This window comes from Cervus elaphus, chromosome 29, assembly GCF_910594005.1.
Source record: "Cervus elaphus chromosome 29, mCerEla1.1, whole genome shotgun sequence".
In the NCBI taxonomy this organism is placed as follows: Eukaryota; Metazoa; Chordata; class Mammalia; order Artiodactyla; family Cervidae; genus Cervus; species Cervus elaphus.
In genome coordinates, this window is record NC_057843.1 from 42,053,496 (window position 1) to 42,070,215 (window position 16,720).

At 43.6% G+C, this 16,720-nt stretch overlaps 1 protein-coding gene across 2 annotated transcripts in view; it reads right to left on the reverse strand.

Annotated features, from left to right (window-relative positions):
- Positions 1-16,720, reverse strand: part of DMRT1 (doublesex and mab-3 related transcription factor 1) — a 93,777-nt gene that overhangs the window by 22,963 nt on the left and 54,094 nt on the right. The window contains exon 4 of one of the 2 annotated variants that reach the window (XM_043891109.1): positions 16,291-16,435. In XM_043891109.1, coding sequence (XP_043747044.1) covers positions 16,291-16,435 — 145 coding nt within the window. Of the gene's footprint in view, positions 1-16,290; positions 16,439-16,720 lie in introns of both variants that reach the window. The other variant, XM_043891108.1, reaches the window with a different exon arrangement.

The following is a 16,720-nucleotide window of genomic DNA, read 5'->3' on the forward strand; positions in this document are numbered from 1 at the left end:
GAACAACAGAGAAAAAAGGCACCCCAAGGAATGGGAAACAGTATCTGAAAATGCTGTATCTGAGAAGGGATCAATGCCACTTTACCCTCCTGGTTTTAACATAAGCAATCGTTGGCAAGGACCAAGCCTCACATGCTGCCCCATGACCATGAGACAAGTTTTCCACCCTGGGCAAGTACTATCACTCCTGGACTAAGACCAATCAGGTTCTAGTTTACTTCCTTCCAAGTTATTTAAAACAAAACAAAACAAAACAAGCCTGCACCACAATTAGACCCAAAGATCAACTAACACTTGATCAGAGTTCAGTCAGTCCCAGTCAATTATTTCCCCTCAACCTGACAGACCACTTGAATAAGCGCTGATGCGCCCACAAAAGACTTCTAAAGTGTGTCTGATGACCTTGCGGTAGCTGTGTCACCATTCTATCCCAGGTTTAAAGGCTATGTCACCCCACCTCGTCACTCTAAGAGTCCTAACAAAACAGCTTTCACCTGTCTGAGACAGCGCTGCCCAAGAGAACTCAGGATGAAACCGCTCTACTTCTGCCCTACCCAGCACGGTAGTCACCAGCCCCAGGGGGCTACTGAGCAACTGAAATGTGGCCAGTGTGAGACAGGAACCAGACTTTTAACTGATTTAAACACAAATAGGCCTAGGTGCCCAGGAGCTCCTGCACTAGCTGCGGCAGGTCCAAGGCGGCGGGCTGAAGACAAGGGTTGCAATCCTGTGGGACAGTGTGAGGTTGAAAGTGAACCCGAGAGACACTGAGTCAGAGAGAAGACCTCCCAGCTTCACAGTCAGCTGCCACCTATGCTGTCTACACAGCGAGTCCTCTTCCCTAAAACAGGGTCACTGATATCTGCTCTACCAACCTGTGTTATCACAGAACGATATTTGGACTTGGTCCCTGTTGCCAGCACAGAGCCCGGAAAGTGAGAGTGAAAGCGAAAGTCACTCAGTCGTGTCCAACTCTTTGTGACCCCAGGGACTATACAGACCATGGAATTCTCCAGGCCAGAATATTGGAGTGGGTAGTCTTTCCCTTCTCCAGGGGATCTTCCCAACCCCAGGATTGAACCCGGGTCTCCGGCACTGCAGGCGGATTCTTAACCAGCTGAGCCACAAGGGAGGCCCAGGAATACTGGAGAGAGTAGCCTACCTCTTCTCCAGCAGATCTTCCTGACCCAGGAACTGAACCTGGGTCTCCTGCACTGCAGGTGGATTCTTTACCAGCTGAGCCATCAGGGAAGCCCACAGAGCTCCGAAAACCCATGGAATTTCTGGAGTAAGTAGGGTGATAGGGACCTCTGTGTTCTAACGCAGTGACTCTTGGTGGGTTAGATGGTTTTAGGATGGGGGCTACTCATAGACGCAGGGTGGGGGCTGAGCACCAGGAAGACCCAGCCCTGATGAGAAGCTTGGAATGTCCAGCCCTTTCCCCCAACCTCCAGGGAGAGAGAGGGGCTGGAGATTGAGCTAATCGCCGATGGCCAATGATCTAACCACTCATGTAGTAATGAACCCTATTCCTAAAAACCCCTCAGTGATTGGGCTTCTCAGAGCTTCCTGGCTGGTGAGCACATCAGGGTGCTGGGAGGGCTTAGAAGCTCCCCACCCTCTCCTCATATCCTACCTTAGGCATCCCTTCCACTGGCCATTCCTGAGTTATATCCTTTATAATAAACTCATAATAGTAAGTAAAGTGTCCTCCAGAGTTCTGTGAGTCATTCTAGTGAATTATCAAATCCAAGGAGAGGTCATGGGAACAGCCAGATCTTTAATGGCCCAGGCAGAACTGTGTGTAGCCTGAGCACCCCATTTATGGCTGGCATCTGAAGTGGGGGCAGTCTTGTGAGACTGAGCCATAACCCATGGGGTCTTGGCTAACCCCAGATACTCACTATTAAAACTGGCCTGAATGGTAGGACACCCAGTTTGTGTTAGAACTGGTGTCAAGGAAAAAAGTCCTCTTATTACCTAAGAAGAGTGTTGTTGGAATTAAACAAGATGATGTACATCAAAGTGCTTCATAAAGTAAGAGATTATTTTCTTTATTTGGTTGATCTGTAAGGGACATTAACTAAATCACAAATACTAACCTCAAGTTTACCATGAAGCAACCTTTGAATAGGTTCATAATAACATCAGGAAACAATGCAATACTTTCTCATTCATTTCACTAGGTGGAAAGGCCCTAATTCTTATCCACCTTATTTGCCAGGAAAAGTGGCAAAGAGTCTTATTTGTAGCTGTACATCAGGGTTTAATTGTTTAAAGTTACAGACCACTTCAAGGGCAAAAATTGCAAGGACTCAGAAACTCTTTCCCCAAATTCAGAGGAAGAGAGAAAGAAGAAACCAAGTAGGGAGGGATGAGGAAAGAAAAGCAACAATCTGGAAAAGAAGTGCTTTGGGGGGGTGGGGTGTGCCTGACTGTGGCATTTTACATCTCTAAAAACCTCTGTGCTTTGTGGACCCAGCTTGCAGATGAGGGCCTGCTACCAGCTGGGGTCAGCATGCTGGACAGCTTGGGAAGCGAGTGAACAGGCAGCAGATGCTGGACAGTCAGCAGTAAGACCAGACACAACTCTCTACTCAGTCTATACACACTGGCCCACCTGACGTCGGTATCCTTCTACTTCCCAGGAACCTCATCAAGAAGAGGAAAACGTTCAGAGACATTAAACCCTTCAACAGTGTTATGGACTGAACTTCGTGTCCCACCTTTATATTAATAAGCTGAAGCCCTAGCATCCAATGTGACTGTGTTTAGAGACTGTGCCTTCAGGAACATAAATGAAGCTACACAATAAGGTCCTAAGGGCAGGGCCCTAGCCTGACAGGACTAGTGTCCCTGTAAGAAGAGGAAAAGAAGTCAGAGCTTGCTCTCTCTGTACACACAAAGGGAAAACCAAAGAAGACCCTGATGACACCCTGATCTCAGACTTCTAAATCTCAGACCTGTGAATTTCCATTTCTTAAGCCATCCAGCCCCGTATCTTCTGTGTCAGCGGCCCTAGCAGACTAGTGTAAATAGTATTAATACAAAACAGGAAAATCACACGACCTGGTGGGCTGGGTATGGGGAACCTAGGCACGCCAGTTACAGGTGTCATTTGATTTCATACACTAGATTCTACTCATTATAGACATTCATGGGGTGAGTTGAAAGTTGTTTAACAGAATGACATAAACAGTTAAACAGAATAACATAAAGCAAGTATTTCCCCTTGAGAATCTTAGGGTTTAACAGTCCTGTCAGAACCTGAAATACTTTTGGAACTCAAAACAAACTAAGCCTTTCCATATATTGAAACGTTATTTGGCTAGAAAAAAGAATGAAGCCTTGTTACATGCCTCACTTTGAATGAACCTCAAAAACATTATGCCAAGTGAAAAAAGTCAAAGATAATAAGGCTACATATTATATGATTCCATTCATAAGAAATGTCCAGAAATAGGCAAATCCATAGAGACAGAAAGTAGAATAATAGTATCCAGGGGCTGAGAGGGAAGTGGAAACGAGGAGTGACTCTATATGGAGATTCTTTGGAGGATGATGGAAATACTTAGAAATTAGACAGCGATGAGGGTTGCACAACTTTGTCAGTACTAAAGATTATAGTTGAGTACAATATACTCAGTTCAGTTCAGCTCCTCAGCTGTCTCTAACTCTTTTCAACCCCATGGACTGCAGCACGCCAGGCTTCCCTGTCCATCACCAACTCCCGGAGTCTGCACAAACTCATGTCCAAAGAATTGGTGATGCCATCCAACCATCTCATCCTCTGCTGTCTCCTTCTCCTGCCTTCAATCTTTTCCAGCATCAGGGTCTTTTCCAGTGAGTCAGTTCTTCTCATCAGGTGGCCAAAGTATTGGAGCTTCAGCATCAGTCCTTCCAAAGAATATTCAGGACTGATTTCCTTTAGGATTGACTAGTTTGATCTTTTTGCAGTTCAAGGGACTCTCACAAGTCTTCTCCAACACCAAAGTTCAAAAGCATCAATTCTTTGGAGCTCAGCTTTCTTTATAGTCCAACTCTCACATCCATATATGACTACTGGAGAAACCATAGCTTTGATTAGACAGACCTTTGTCGGCAAAGTAAAATCTCTGCTTTTTAATATGCTGTCTAGGTTGGTCATAGCTTTTTTTCCAAGGAGCAAGTGTCTTTTAATTTCATGGCTGCAGCCACCATCTGCGGTGATTTTGGAGCTCAAGAATATGGTCTGTCACTGTTTCCACTGTTTCCCCATCTATTTGCCATGAAGTGATGGGACCAGATGCCATGATCTTCGTTTTCTGAATGTTGAGTTTCAAGCCAGCTTTTTCACTCTCCTCTTTCACTTTCATCAAAAGGCTCTAAATTTAGTCCTTCTTCGCTTTCTGCCGTAAGGGTGGTGTCATCTGCATAGCTGAGGTTATTGATATTTCTCCTGGTAATCTTGATTCCAGCTTCTGCTTCATCCAGCCCAGCATTTCACATGATGTACTCTGCATGTAAGTAAAATAAGCAGGGTGACAACATACAGCCTTGACGTACTCCTTTTCCAATTTGGAACCAGTCTGTTGTTCCATGTCCAGTTCTAACTGTTGCTTCTTGACCTGCATACAGATTTCTCAGGAGGCAGGAAAGGTGGTCTACTATTCCCATCTCAAAGAACTTTCCATAGTTTGTTGTGAGCTACACAGTCAAAGGCTTTGACATAAGTCAATACAGCAGAAATAGATGTTTTTCTGGAACTCTCTTGCTTTTTTCTATGATCCAAGGGATGTTGGCAATTTGATCTCTGGTTCCTCTGCCTTTTCCAAATCCATCTTAAACATCTGAAAATTCTTGGTTCACGTACTGTTGAAGCCTGGCTTGGAGAATTTTGAGCATTATTTAGCTAGCATGTGAGATGAGTACAATTGTGCGGCAGTTTGAACATTCTTTTGTACTGCCTTTCTTTGGGACTGGAATGAAAACTGACCTTTTCCAGTCCTGTGGCCACTGCTGAGCTTTCCAAATTTGTTGGCATGTTGAGTGCAGCACTTTCACAGCATCATCTTTTAGGATTTGAAATAGCTCAGCTGGAATTCCATCACCTCCACTAGCTTTGTTTGTAGTGATGCTTCCTAAGGCCAACTTAACTTCACATTCCAGAATGTCTGGCTCTAGGTGAGTGATCACACCATCTTGGTTATCTGGGTCATTGAGATCTTTTTTGTATAGTTGTTCTGTGTATTCTTGCCATCTCTTCTTAATATCTTCTGCTTCTGTTAGATCCATATGGTTTCTGTCCTTTATTGTGTCCACCTCTGCATGAAATGTTCCTTGGTAGCTCTAATTTTCTTGAAAAGATCTCCAGTCTTTCCCATTCTGTTGTGTTCCTCTATTTCTTTGCATTGCTCACTTAAAGCTTTCTTATCTCCTTGCTATTCTTTGGAACTCTGCATTCAGACGGGCATATCTTTCATTTTCTCCTTTGCCATCCCACCTTGACAGCCATATAAGAAACAGGAAGCATGCCTGGCAAGGGCTGTGTACGTAGCACACTTATCCAGAGTCTGGTTGTGATCCTGGCTTCTTTAACTGGAGAAGGAAACGTTCTCTTAGGTTCATGGCAAAGTCATCAACCAAGTCTGGAAAATGCTCAACAGAGCATGGCACATGGCTTCTCCTTTGCACACCTTGCAGAGGCTTAGAGGCAAGACTGTTCTACTTTGGACACAAAGGGAAGGGCCTGTGTCCCCAAGATATGGGGACACTTAGGCATCAGTGCAGCATGATCTGGGCCATAGTTCATCTCCTGGGCATAATGCTAGGGCCACAAACACATAACTGGCACTCCATGAATCTAGCACTTGTTTACTGACTTGAGTCATTGGCTCACATCCCTGGTGTGGTATGGGGAGGTCTCAATAAAGAGACAGGAGCTGGTTTTGTTCAAAACTCACTGCAATGTCTGGTAAAGATACAAGGGTGCAACTGAACCACATTCACAAAAACTATACATTTCCATCTTGAGTCTAAGCAGCAGTGGGCTCATTTTTATTTCCTCTTATATTAATGGAGCTAGCCTATGAAATATGATAGAAGAAACATCCAGACCTACAAATTACCTAAACAGAGAAAGATACAATACAGTTAACATATGCAAGGAGAATTTATAATCCAGAAATTTTTCATGGAGAAACCAACAAAGAGCTTCAACCAAAACAGGAAAGCATTCTGAGCATGATCAGCACTGCCTCTTGTACTATTTTTGTAGAGATGTAAATGAAACAACTCTTAAAACTGCTGAATATGCTTAGTGAAGGTACTGCTCTCCTCCGTCCACCATTCATTTCTGCCTTTTACCCCAGTGCTGGAAAATGGTGGTTCAGAGGGACTCGGGAGAAGCCCGAGGTTGCCAGATTCAGACACAAATAATTTTTAGCATAATAAAATACTGAGGACATACTTAATAAACATTAAAATAAACCACAGACATTACGTGACATTTAAGCTTAACTGGACACCTGTGTTAACCTTACAACCCTAATGAAGCAATGGCGTTGTGCTGACAAGCACCTGCTCTCTCCTTCCTCAGGCACCCTGGTCAGTGGGAGGCTTCGGTCCCATCCCTCCCTGCAACAGTGTCCTGTGCCACTTTGGGAGGCTCAGATGTGGCACCATTAATCCATCTCAAGTAAGACCCTGCAACCAAGAGGGAACATAGCCAGGAAGACGAGCGGACACTGGTGGGAGGGCTATATTCACCTCTGCATCCAGAATGGGGGGACCCCTGCCCTAGATCTGGGAAGTAGAAGGGGAGGCCCTGGATTCAGTGCAGTGCCAGGTGTGTGAAGACCGCACAATGGCTCTCCTGACAACCCTGCTACACTGAAGAGCAAAGTTAAAAATATGCGAGTTAAGAAGATGATCGTGGGACTGCAGGGCCTGCTGTTATCTCTGAATATTATTTTTTTATGGAGCTCATTTTTAATATTGGCGCTTTTAGGGTGAATGTAAATAAACCTGATCATGCCATAAATTCAGCGTGCTCTTTTATTTTGCCGATTTCAGCTAAAACACCATAAATCTCCTGGAAGCAGCATCTTTCAAGATAACAGAGGCAGCACTAGGATTTTGATACCCACTAAAAAATAATAAACAAGAAGCGGACTTCAGAGCCCTCCTCCAAGTGCACGCGCTCAGAGGGACAGGCCAGTCCTGTGTCGTTTCCTCTCTTCACCCCCTGCCAAGGGATCATTCCAGTGCCACCATAATCCCAGGAAAGAGGGGCCTTTTTTGTGTGTGTAAGAGAGAATGGAAAATATGATCACTTTACACACAGCAAAATGAAACCACCTCTATCATGAAATAACCATCTACTCTAGTTTCCCCCAAAGATTCCGCTGATGCCAATTTCAGTGAACAACAGTTGGAAGGGACATAAAAGCCGGTCACCATTCTTTATAGCAGAAGCCCAGTCGGAACCTGACCCCAGCATATACTGTATACCCATGTATACGTGCAAGATGGGAAGTATATGCCTATATATAAATATAAATACATATAAAGCTAACTTTCAGTGTTCGGAAAACAAAAGCTATCCCCATATAACAGCCAAATTCTGACATAACTCAATTTGGACACCTCATCTGGTGTGCACTGCACTCATTCGCAGTGTAAACCCCGCCGCGCCGGGCAATGATATACTGTAATGTCACATCGCAATCTGGATTTACTATAAAGGGCCGCTGACGAGCTTCAGAGCAGTAAACACTGCAGCGAGGTGTATTTCACAGTGAGCTGGTTTTTATGAAGAACACTTCACCGCCCAGGCACGGCACCTGGATGATGAATGGTGAAAGATGCATGACAAGCTTCATCATTGTTTGTAAATCTTAACTGTTCCTGCTCACTAACTCTGGAGGCAATTTTCAAAGACAGCGGCCGACAGAAGGACAGCACAGCTTTCCTGAAGGTTATTCAAGTTGTACTTGGCCTGGGCTGGGCCTCTGAGGAGCTGAGGAGGGAACATAAACTCTGGAGTTACTCCACACCGTGCCAGAGAAAAATTGCTGAGGCCCAATGGAGTCACGTCAGATTCAAGTGAGGACATCTCACGCATGATCATGTAGGACACTCTGCCCAGAGCAGCTACTGTCCATCCAAGCTCACACCCATGTTAGCTCTGCTCTTCGGGATTTTTAAAGACAAGCGGTCACTGAATGAGTAACAAAATCAGCAAACTTGATGGGGTGTGATGTGCCCACAGATGGATGGGCTTCCCTGCACTGAGCAGGCAGGTAGGGGCCTGACGTCACATCTGCAGCCCATCAAGATAAAACGAGCCCTGAAAACATGGGCCAGCAGTGTCTAGTCATGTGTTCAACCGGGTTCTTTCAGGACATTTGGGAGTTCCTAAAACTGTGCCTTCCAGAGCTCTGCTCTCTCCGTGTTCCCTACTGACTGCAATCTTTAGCCCAAAGGAAGACCTCAGCAAAAGTGCCCTGTATTTAAAAGACAAACCAAAAATGTAAAATCCACCTCATGATAAGCCACTGACCGACTATGCAGAATATAAAGTACTGTTTCTCTCAGAAGTTATCTAAGGATGGGACTCCCTCGGCAGCCCAGTGGTTAAGGTACCTCACTTCCACTGCAGGGGCCATGGGTGTGACCCCTGGCCAGAGAACTAAGATCCCATTTGCCATGGACACAGCCAAAGGGAAAAAAATTACCTGGGGAAAATCAACAAGCCTTTTATTCACACTAATTTTAAAATAATAATCATGTCCACGGAGGGGGGGAGAAAAAACTTTTAAAAAGTCGTTTTCTATTTGCACTTTAAATTTCAAAGCTAATAACTAGCTATTTAATTTGGTAATATTTGCCTTTTCAAATATTGCACTTTACTCTCTCCTGTTAAATAAAAAAACTCAAATATCACCACAAAAATCAAACATTGACTTTACCATGTTAATCAAGAGATAAACATGTTTTGAAGTTTACAGTCAGCATTAGAAATAGTAATGTAAATACCACACCTGATACCCTGTGAGTTTTCTAAGGCTGTTTTGGGGGTTTCTGACCAGCTCAGCCATCACTTTTCTCGGCTTTTCCACCTGCGGCGTGGAAATGAGGAACCCTTCGCCTCCCTACTTCACAGGCATTGACTCCATGTCTCGATGTCCTCATCTGCTCAATGGGGGTACTACTGCGACCACGAGACTTAAACGCACTATCCCCACAACACACACAGGGCGTGGTGTTACAGACAGCGTGAGCGTTACGTGCTTGTGAGAAAAGGAAAGAGGGAAGGAGAAACCACAGGATTCAGCAGCAGAAGGAACACCGCGGAAGTGGATCCGGGGGCTGAGCTCCTATGTCTGCACCTCTTCCTCAGCGCTGCAGCCTGGCTCGGAGGTGGCACAGCACCCCGCCTGCAATTCCACCAGGCCTCTCTTAGCCTCAGGAGAGACGAAGCTTCTCTTGACTTCTCACGCAGGGCTGTTATTAATTAAAAAGCCATCATATTCAAAGATTTAAATCTTCAAGATTCAAGCTTTCCAAAGAGAAGATTTTACATAAGTCCAGGATATGTTGCAGCCTGGGGGGTTGCACCCCATGTTTTTCCATGACCTATTTATTTCACCAAGTGCTTTATCAGAATCCCCAACTCTGGGTCAGGGAGACACCTGCAGAAAGGACCCAGAGGTCAGTTCCTTATTCATACGAGAAACCATGAAATTCCCAGGAGTTCTGAGAGCATGGCACTTTGGGAGGCACCTGGAGGAATACAAGGATGAATGAATTCGCTCGCTCCCTGCCTGCCATGTGTGAGAATACATCCTGATAATTCCTGCTGAAGTGCTGCAGTGAGTGAACGTCTTCCTTCATGAGCAAGTCTGACGTTGGGCCCTGGGAACTGCCTGCTATTTCTAGACTGGGGGTGGCCTTGTCAAAAGGCAGCAGGCTACACAGAATACATGGCAACATCCCATCAGCACTCTCTTGTCTCATGGAGGAAGGAAAAGAAGTTGTCAGAAAAGACAGAAGGGAATTTGCTGGCTGCTCAGAGGTTAGGACTCTGCCCTCTCACTGAGAGCCTGCACAAGCCGTGCAGCCAAAGAAAAAAAAAGACAGAAGCCTGTGTGTCACCTGACTGTTCTCACCTGCAAAACAGGGAGGCTCAACCTCATCATCTTTTGCTAAAATCCAACTCTGATGCACAACATCAAGAAAGTTCGTTCTATGGAATGAAAGTTCAACCACTTCACGTTTAGTCACGACGACTTGTGGGGAAGGTAGCATATGCCATCAATGAAATCAGGCACTTCTAGATCTGGCCTACAAAACTGTCCGTGCTGAATGCATTCAGAAAATCCTACTGGGGGACACAGAGGCCTCTGTGAGCTGCCCAGATATCACAAAGGAACATGAGGCCTTCAACTCAGGAGGCCTTTCTGTTGACCCTGGCCATCTGACCTTTGGGTGAACTGTAAACGCTCTGCCCCTGGCCTCACAGAGCTGCTCATGTCCTATGTGTATCTGAGGACTTTTACATAAACAGCTCGTTATAGAAAATAAGCACCTCAACTGTGTTTCTGTCTCCTAAAAAAAGCAGAGTTTGAATGTAAGGAAGGGTGGGTTTGCATAGGAGCCTGTCACTTCTTTGAACTGGGAGAGGCCAAAGACCCAGAAGAAATAGGATGCAACAATTCTGACTTTCAAACTGAGACTGTGAGATAAATAGACAAACATATCTAAGTATTTCCACCTTTACCATTTTAAATCTAAACCTCTTTGAAAATGCTGGCCAGCCACATATACTCTAAGAACTTACTCAAGCAGTCAATATGTAGAGAAAAATGCCAGTTTACAGATATGAAGGGTCTTCTCTGGTAAAGAACCTGCCTGCAATGCAGAAGACCTGGGTTTGATCCCTGGAGAAGGGAATGGCTACCCACTCCGGTATTCTGGCCTGGAGAATTCCATGGACAGAGGAGCCTGGCAGGCTATGGTCCACGGGGTCACAAAGAGTCAGACAGGACAGAGGACTAACACTTTCACATCTATGAAATGCCACCCACCTGCAGACATGTGTGCATCTATTAACAAAGCAGTATTACTGTGGAAACTGCCTCTTTAGTCCAAGTTGAGGAAGGATCATTTCCAGAACGCTCCTACCACCACTTTCTAAACAATTTGCAGCTGTTACTCTGACCTGGCTACATTCATACATAAACAAACCAGCCCTCCACCTGGATACTAGGTCAGTATTTTTCAAATTATCTGCAAGGAGGGACCTGTTCTGTTGAAATCCTTTTTTCAGTTTCCAGTCTGCCACAATCTGATGCTTTTATAAAATACAATTAAAGTGAATTTCTAGAATCATAATGCAAAAAATGGAAAATAGTGTGTTATTTAGCTAGAGAAACTGGACCCCTCATACACTGTGGTGGGAATGTGAAGTGGTATCGCCACTGTAGGGAACAGTTTGGAGGCTCTTCAAAAAATTAAACACAGAATTACCATATGATCCAGCAATTCCACTCCTGGGAATATATGCCCAAAAGAACTAAAAACAAATCTTCAAAGACTTGTATGTGAATATTCATAGCGGTACTATTAACAACAGCCAAAAAAGAGTGGAAACAACTCAAATATCCATTAACAGATAAACAAAATACAGTATATTCATACATATAATTAGGCTATACTAAGGAATGAAGTATTGATACATGCTACAACTTGTACGAGCTTTGAAAAAATTATGCTAAGTGAAAGAAGACAGTCCAAAAGGCCACATATTATGCTTCCATCTACACAAAACATCTAGAATAGGTAAATCCACTGAAACAAGAAAGGAGACTAGTGGTTAACAGGGACAGTGGAAGGGAGAATACAGAGTGATGGCTTCACGGGTATGGGGTTTCCCTGTGGGGTGACTGAAATGACTTGAAACTAGACAGGTGAACGTGGCCAATCCTGTGACCTACTAAATGCCACTGAAGTGTACGCTTTAAGATGGTTAGAGGTTAATTTTACATCGGTGGATTTTACTTCAATGTAAAAATGAATTATGAAAAGTGAAAGGCCAAAACTACCAGCCCCAGTTTTTTATTGTTCAATAGATAGAACTGCTTTGTCAAGCTGCTGTAAAGGTTTTGTTTACTCTTAATTCTTTCGCTGATCTCCTCTTAGACCAGTGACAGAACACGCCCAGCCCCTACCTTGGGACCACTGCCCTACGAGGGGGTGTCCTTGGGGATTCCCCCCCAACCTTGCTTACTCAAGAGTCACTGCTACCATCCTGGACAGTTGTGGGGGCCCCCCACACCCTACACCAGCTTATCTTTATAATAACCTCCTTCTTTAAAAAAGAAGAAAGGACTTTCCTTGAACGCACCACCTTCTCCAGGTACTGCTCCCCTCCCAGTAAGACTCCTTCCGGAGCGGTTTACACTCACTGCCCGGACACTTCTCTCCCATGTGTCCTTGAACGCACAGTCAGGCTTTGGTCCCCACCTCCACACCACACTGGCCACTCATCAAGCCACTGATCATCCTGATCATTTCTACCTTTCAACAGCCCATGGTCAATTCCAGTCCTCATCTCAACTTATCTACCATCATTATTTAGCTGGTTCATTGAAATGCTTTCTTTCCCTGCCTCCCAAGATACCTTCATCCTAACTCATGGGTAGGAGAAGGTACCTACCTGACTCTACCCTTTGCTGGTCCGGTTCATCTACCAAACCTCTCAACGTTGGAAGGCCTCAGAGCTCAAGCCTCGGTCTTCTATTCTTTGTCTACACTCACTTCTCCAGGTGATCTTACCATATTAACTTCAAATACACCTACACACTGAACTCTCAAGTTTTATTTCCAGCAGTGATACTTGCCCTCAACCTCAGATTTCATTCATCCAACCCCTAACTTGATGATCCACTTGGATGAGTTATGTACACCTCACACTTGCGTGAAAGTCGCTCAGCTGTGTCCAACTCTTTTCGACCCCGTGGACTGGAGCCTCCCAGGCTCCTCTTTCTGAGGGATTCTCTAGGCAAGAATACTGGAGTGGGTAGGCACTCCTTTCTCCAGGGGACCTTCCCGACCCAGGGATTAAACCCAGGTCTCCTGCATTGCAGGCAGATTTTTTTTACCGTCTGAGCCACCAGGGAAACGCACTTAACATGTGCACAATTAACCTCCTAATTCCTGCAAATTTGTTTTTCCCATGGATTTCTTTACCCGAGTAAGTGGAAACCTCAAGTTCCTACTTGATCAGATCAAAAATTACAGAGTCATCCTTCACTTCTCCCTTTATGTCACATCCCAAATACATCACCAAATCTTTTGTTTCTATCTTCAAAATGTACCTAGAATTCAACCCTCCCACACTCCCACCCCGACTAAGCCACTGCCGTCTTTTGCAAGAATTACTCCAAGAGCCTTCCAGCTGGTCTCCCTGCCTTTACCATGCACCCCTACAGTCTGTTCTTAAACAAGAGCCAGAATGATCTTTAAAAACCACAAGCAGACATGTCACCCCTTTGCTGGAAACCCTCCAGGGGCTTCCCATCTACTTGAGATAAAAGCCAAAGTCCCTGCAATGGCTCATGAAGGCTTACACACCAAGGCCTCACCGTTTCTGACCTATGTCCTCATACTTCTCAGGACATAGAAGGAGACAGAATGGATCCTAGCCTTTTGGCAAAGAAAAACATTAAACAGAAGCAACACAGCAAAAGTAAAACTTCCCCCCGGAATTCCTTCCCTCTCTACCTTTCATTTTCATGTTACAATCTTCAACAAAACCATAAGAAAACCTTGAACTTGGACACATTTCTTTAGCTAGCGAAGAGAGGTTTAAACTTACCTTTAAAGAAACCAAAGAAAAATGGAGTTAGTGGATAAATATATACTTAAGACTTTACAAACAAAACATTAAATCTACTGAAAAAGCTGTTTTTCAAATTACTTATAAGTCCCCACACAGGATAATTGATATACTATTTACAAATCATCATTTGTTAATGCAACCCACCATAGGACTTCAACTCAAACCTGGTAGAATTGATAGATGTTAACTGGTAAACAGCCAGCCTCTACCACCTTCTCACAAATAACTATCTTGATGCCCCATCCCTGTCCCCACATCCTGTCACCAGCCTCACCCCACTCACCAGAGGGTGTAAATGGCCCCGACTTGTATCTGTGCCGATGATAAAACTGATACCCCAGGAGATGATCCTGGGGTGTTCCTATTGATCCATAACTTTCTCCTTCCCCATCCCTTCCCACGTGCTCTGTAAAAGTGTCATGCAATGTAGAAACCCAAGACACCATATATTTGGAAGTTATAAAGCCATTATTTCTTTAAAAAATAATCTGAGACTTGGATTTCCTATTAATTCATATTCTCCTTCTTCATGGCAATTTCAAAGTAGACATTGCTGAGATTCCACTGCATTTCTTCCTAGCTATTTCCCTCATGTCTGAAGCTTGCCCCTCCTGATTAATTATTAAGTGAGTTAGAGAAGGACCAGAAGGTTATGCCTGAGGTATCCTCACACTAGACTTTCAAATACACATATCACCAGAAAAGTTCTAGGAAATTTTAGGTATTATTGACCCAGTCTCTCACTATGGACACTAGGGTGGCTGGTCTTTTTTTTCCTTTTTTTCCCTGTAACCTCTCTCCTTCTGAGTCTCTTCCTTTTCTGCCATAAATTTAAATGTCTACTGTGCCTCTCCAAATTCCTTCCTCTCTGCTCTAATAAATTTCCTCTTATCTTTTTGTCTTACTGGCTTGCTCTGAATTTACACCTCTGTCTCCAGAATGCCAGTGCTTCTAAAAATATTCCATTATTCCTAGAGCAAAGAGCTTGGGCAATTTCTTCTCGAAATTAAGTTTCAGTCCTAATTTGCTATATGAACAAACATTTCTTTAACTGCTTCATCCCGAAATTGTGCCCTGGCTTCTTGAGACAATGAGTTAGGAATCTGACCTTTTGTTTTGGGATGGTGTCTTCTTAAAGACCAAACTTACTTACAAATCATACTTACTACAAATCATATCGCTTTGTTCACTCAATCCCTCAAACTTATGAATAACAAACAGACATCACAGCAGCTAAAAAGGCATATAAGATGTTCCCTGTCCTTAAGGATCTTATAATTCAAATTACAGAATCAAACACAGAGTATAAAAAGGACCACATGGGCAAATATTAAATAGCCTGAATATTTAAAAAACAGAATTGTGCTTGTTCACTCCTGAAAAACAGTGATTGTTAATAAACGTCAAAGAGTAATCAACAAAATGTGATTCAGTCTCTCCATAGTTCACACTGTCAGTCCCCCCAAACTATGTACTTCATACTAACAAAACCCTTTATTTTAGTATGGAAAATAAAGAGTAACTTTTCCAGTTTTTCTAGACTTCACTGTTCTGAATTTGGAAATCAAAGCATGGTTCTAATTTTCATTCTCTAAACACTCATTTTACAAAGAAGCCAGTTCTTAATAGAGAATCAAGCTATCCAGAAAACCAGCTTCTTTTGTCCAGTACAGAGTTAAGTTCTAATAGTGGGTTTCTCTCCCAACTCACTATTGCCCTGATTTCCTGAATTGTGACTGCTCCTTACTTTTCTAGATCAAAACATGATGCTGAAATACAAAGAACTTAAAAATAGGACCTGAACACAGCAGCCATAAAAGATTTACCTATCATCACAATGTAAACACTGGGGAGAAAGTTAAAATTGAAGTTGAGGAATTGTGTATTTCAAAGTGCTCTGTCAGTTAAGCAGTCATTTTTTATTTCCAACCCATTATATCAGAGTTATTTGCATTGCTACTGCATAAACTCTGAGATCTATTGTATTCAAAAATGTTTTATTATGTTATTTCCTCCTGCAAAAGATGAATATACCTTCAACTTTACATTGGAAAAGTTTTGGAAAACTAGTCTTCAATACGCAGAGATTCATTCCACCAAAAATATCAGGACTTAACCACATTTAAAGGGCCTCTGATATTACATACTGATCCTCCAGAAAATATATTTTTGGCTTCTGATCAGAGTCTCTATATCTTATTCCTACCGCTCTGTGTCCAGAAGAGAGAAACATGATACTGAGAATCAACCAAAGCAAAAATCATTCCATAACTAAGTACTTTAAAGCATACTTGTACAACCTTTCCAACTGCTGCTAATTGGTAAGCTGTCTGAGAGGACCAGAGACCCCGTACTAGCAGGTATCCCCTCCACCTCAAATCCAGACCGTGTAACCAGGAACCTACCGCTCGCTTTGGCTTCCGAGTAAGACGGGCTGTCCTCAAAAGTGAAGATCTGGGACATGCTCTGGCCCAGGTAGGAAGGAGGCGGGTAGTAAGAATGCATCCTGTACTGGGAACTCATCGCGTGGCGGTTCTCCGGGTTTTTCATCTGCTTAAGAAAAAAGAGGGGATATATTGAGACCACAGTTACATGTTACAAGAATCATCCAATTCTTTAAATTAACAGAATGATCTCTTAAAGTTAGAAGTGTCCTCACCCATGAATAAGTATGCTCCTCCAGTGCAGACTCCAGTGCACTATTTCTAGTATCTAGAAATACTGGAATTGTGCAGCCTCAAGTGCCTTTTCTATCCCAGGGTCCCCTCAAAAGGACCCCCTAATGCCAACTGGTCACAGGATGCTCCACTAGTAAGTGCAAAAGAGAACAGGGCA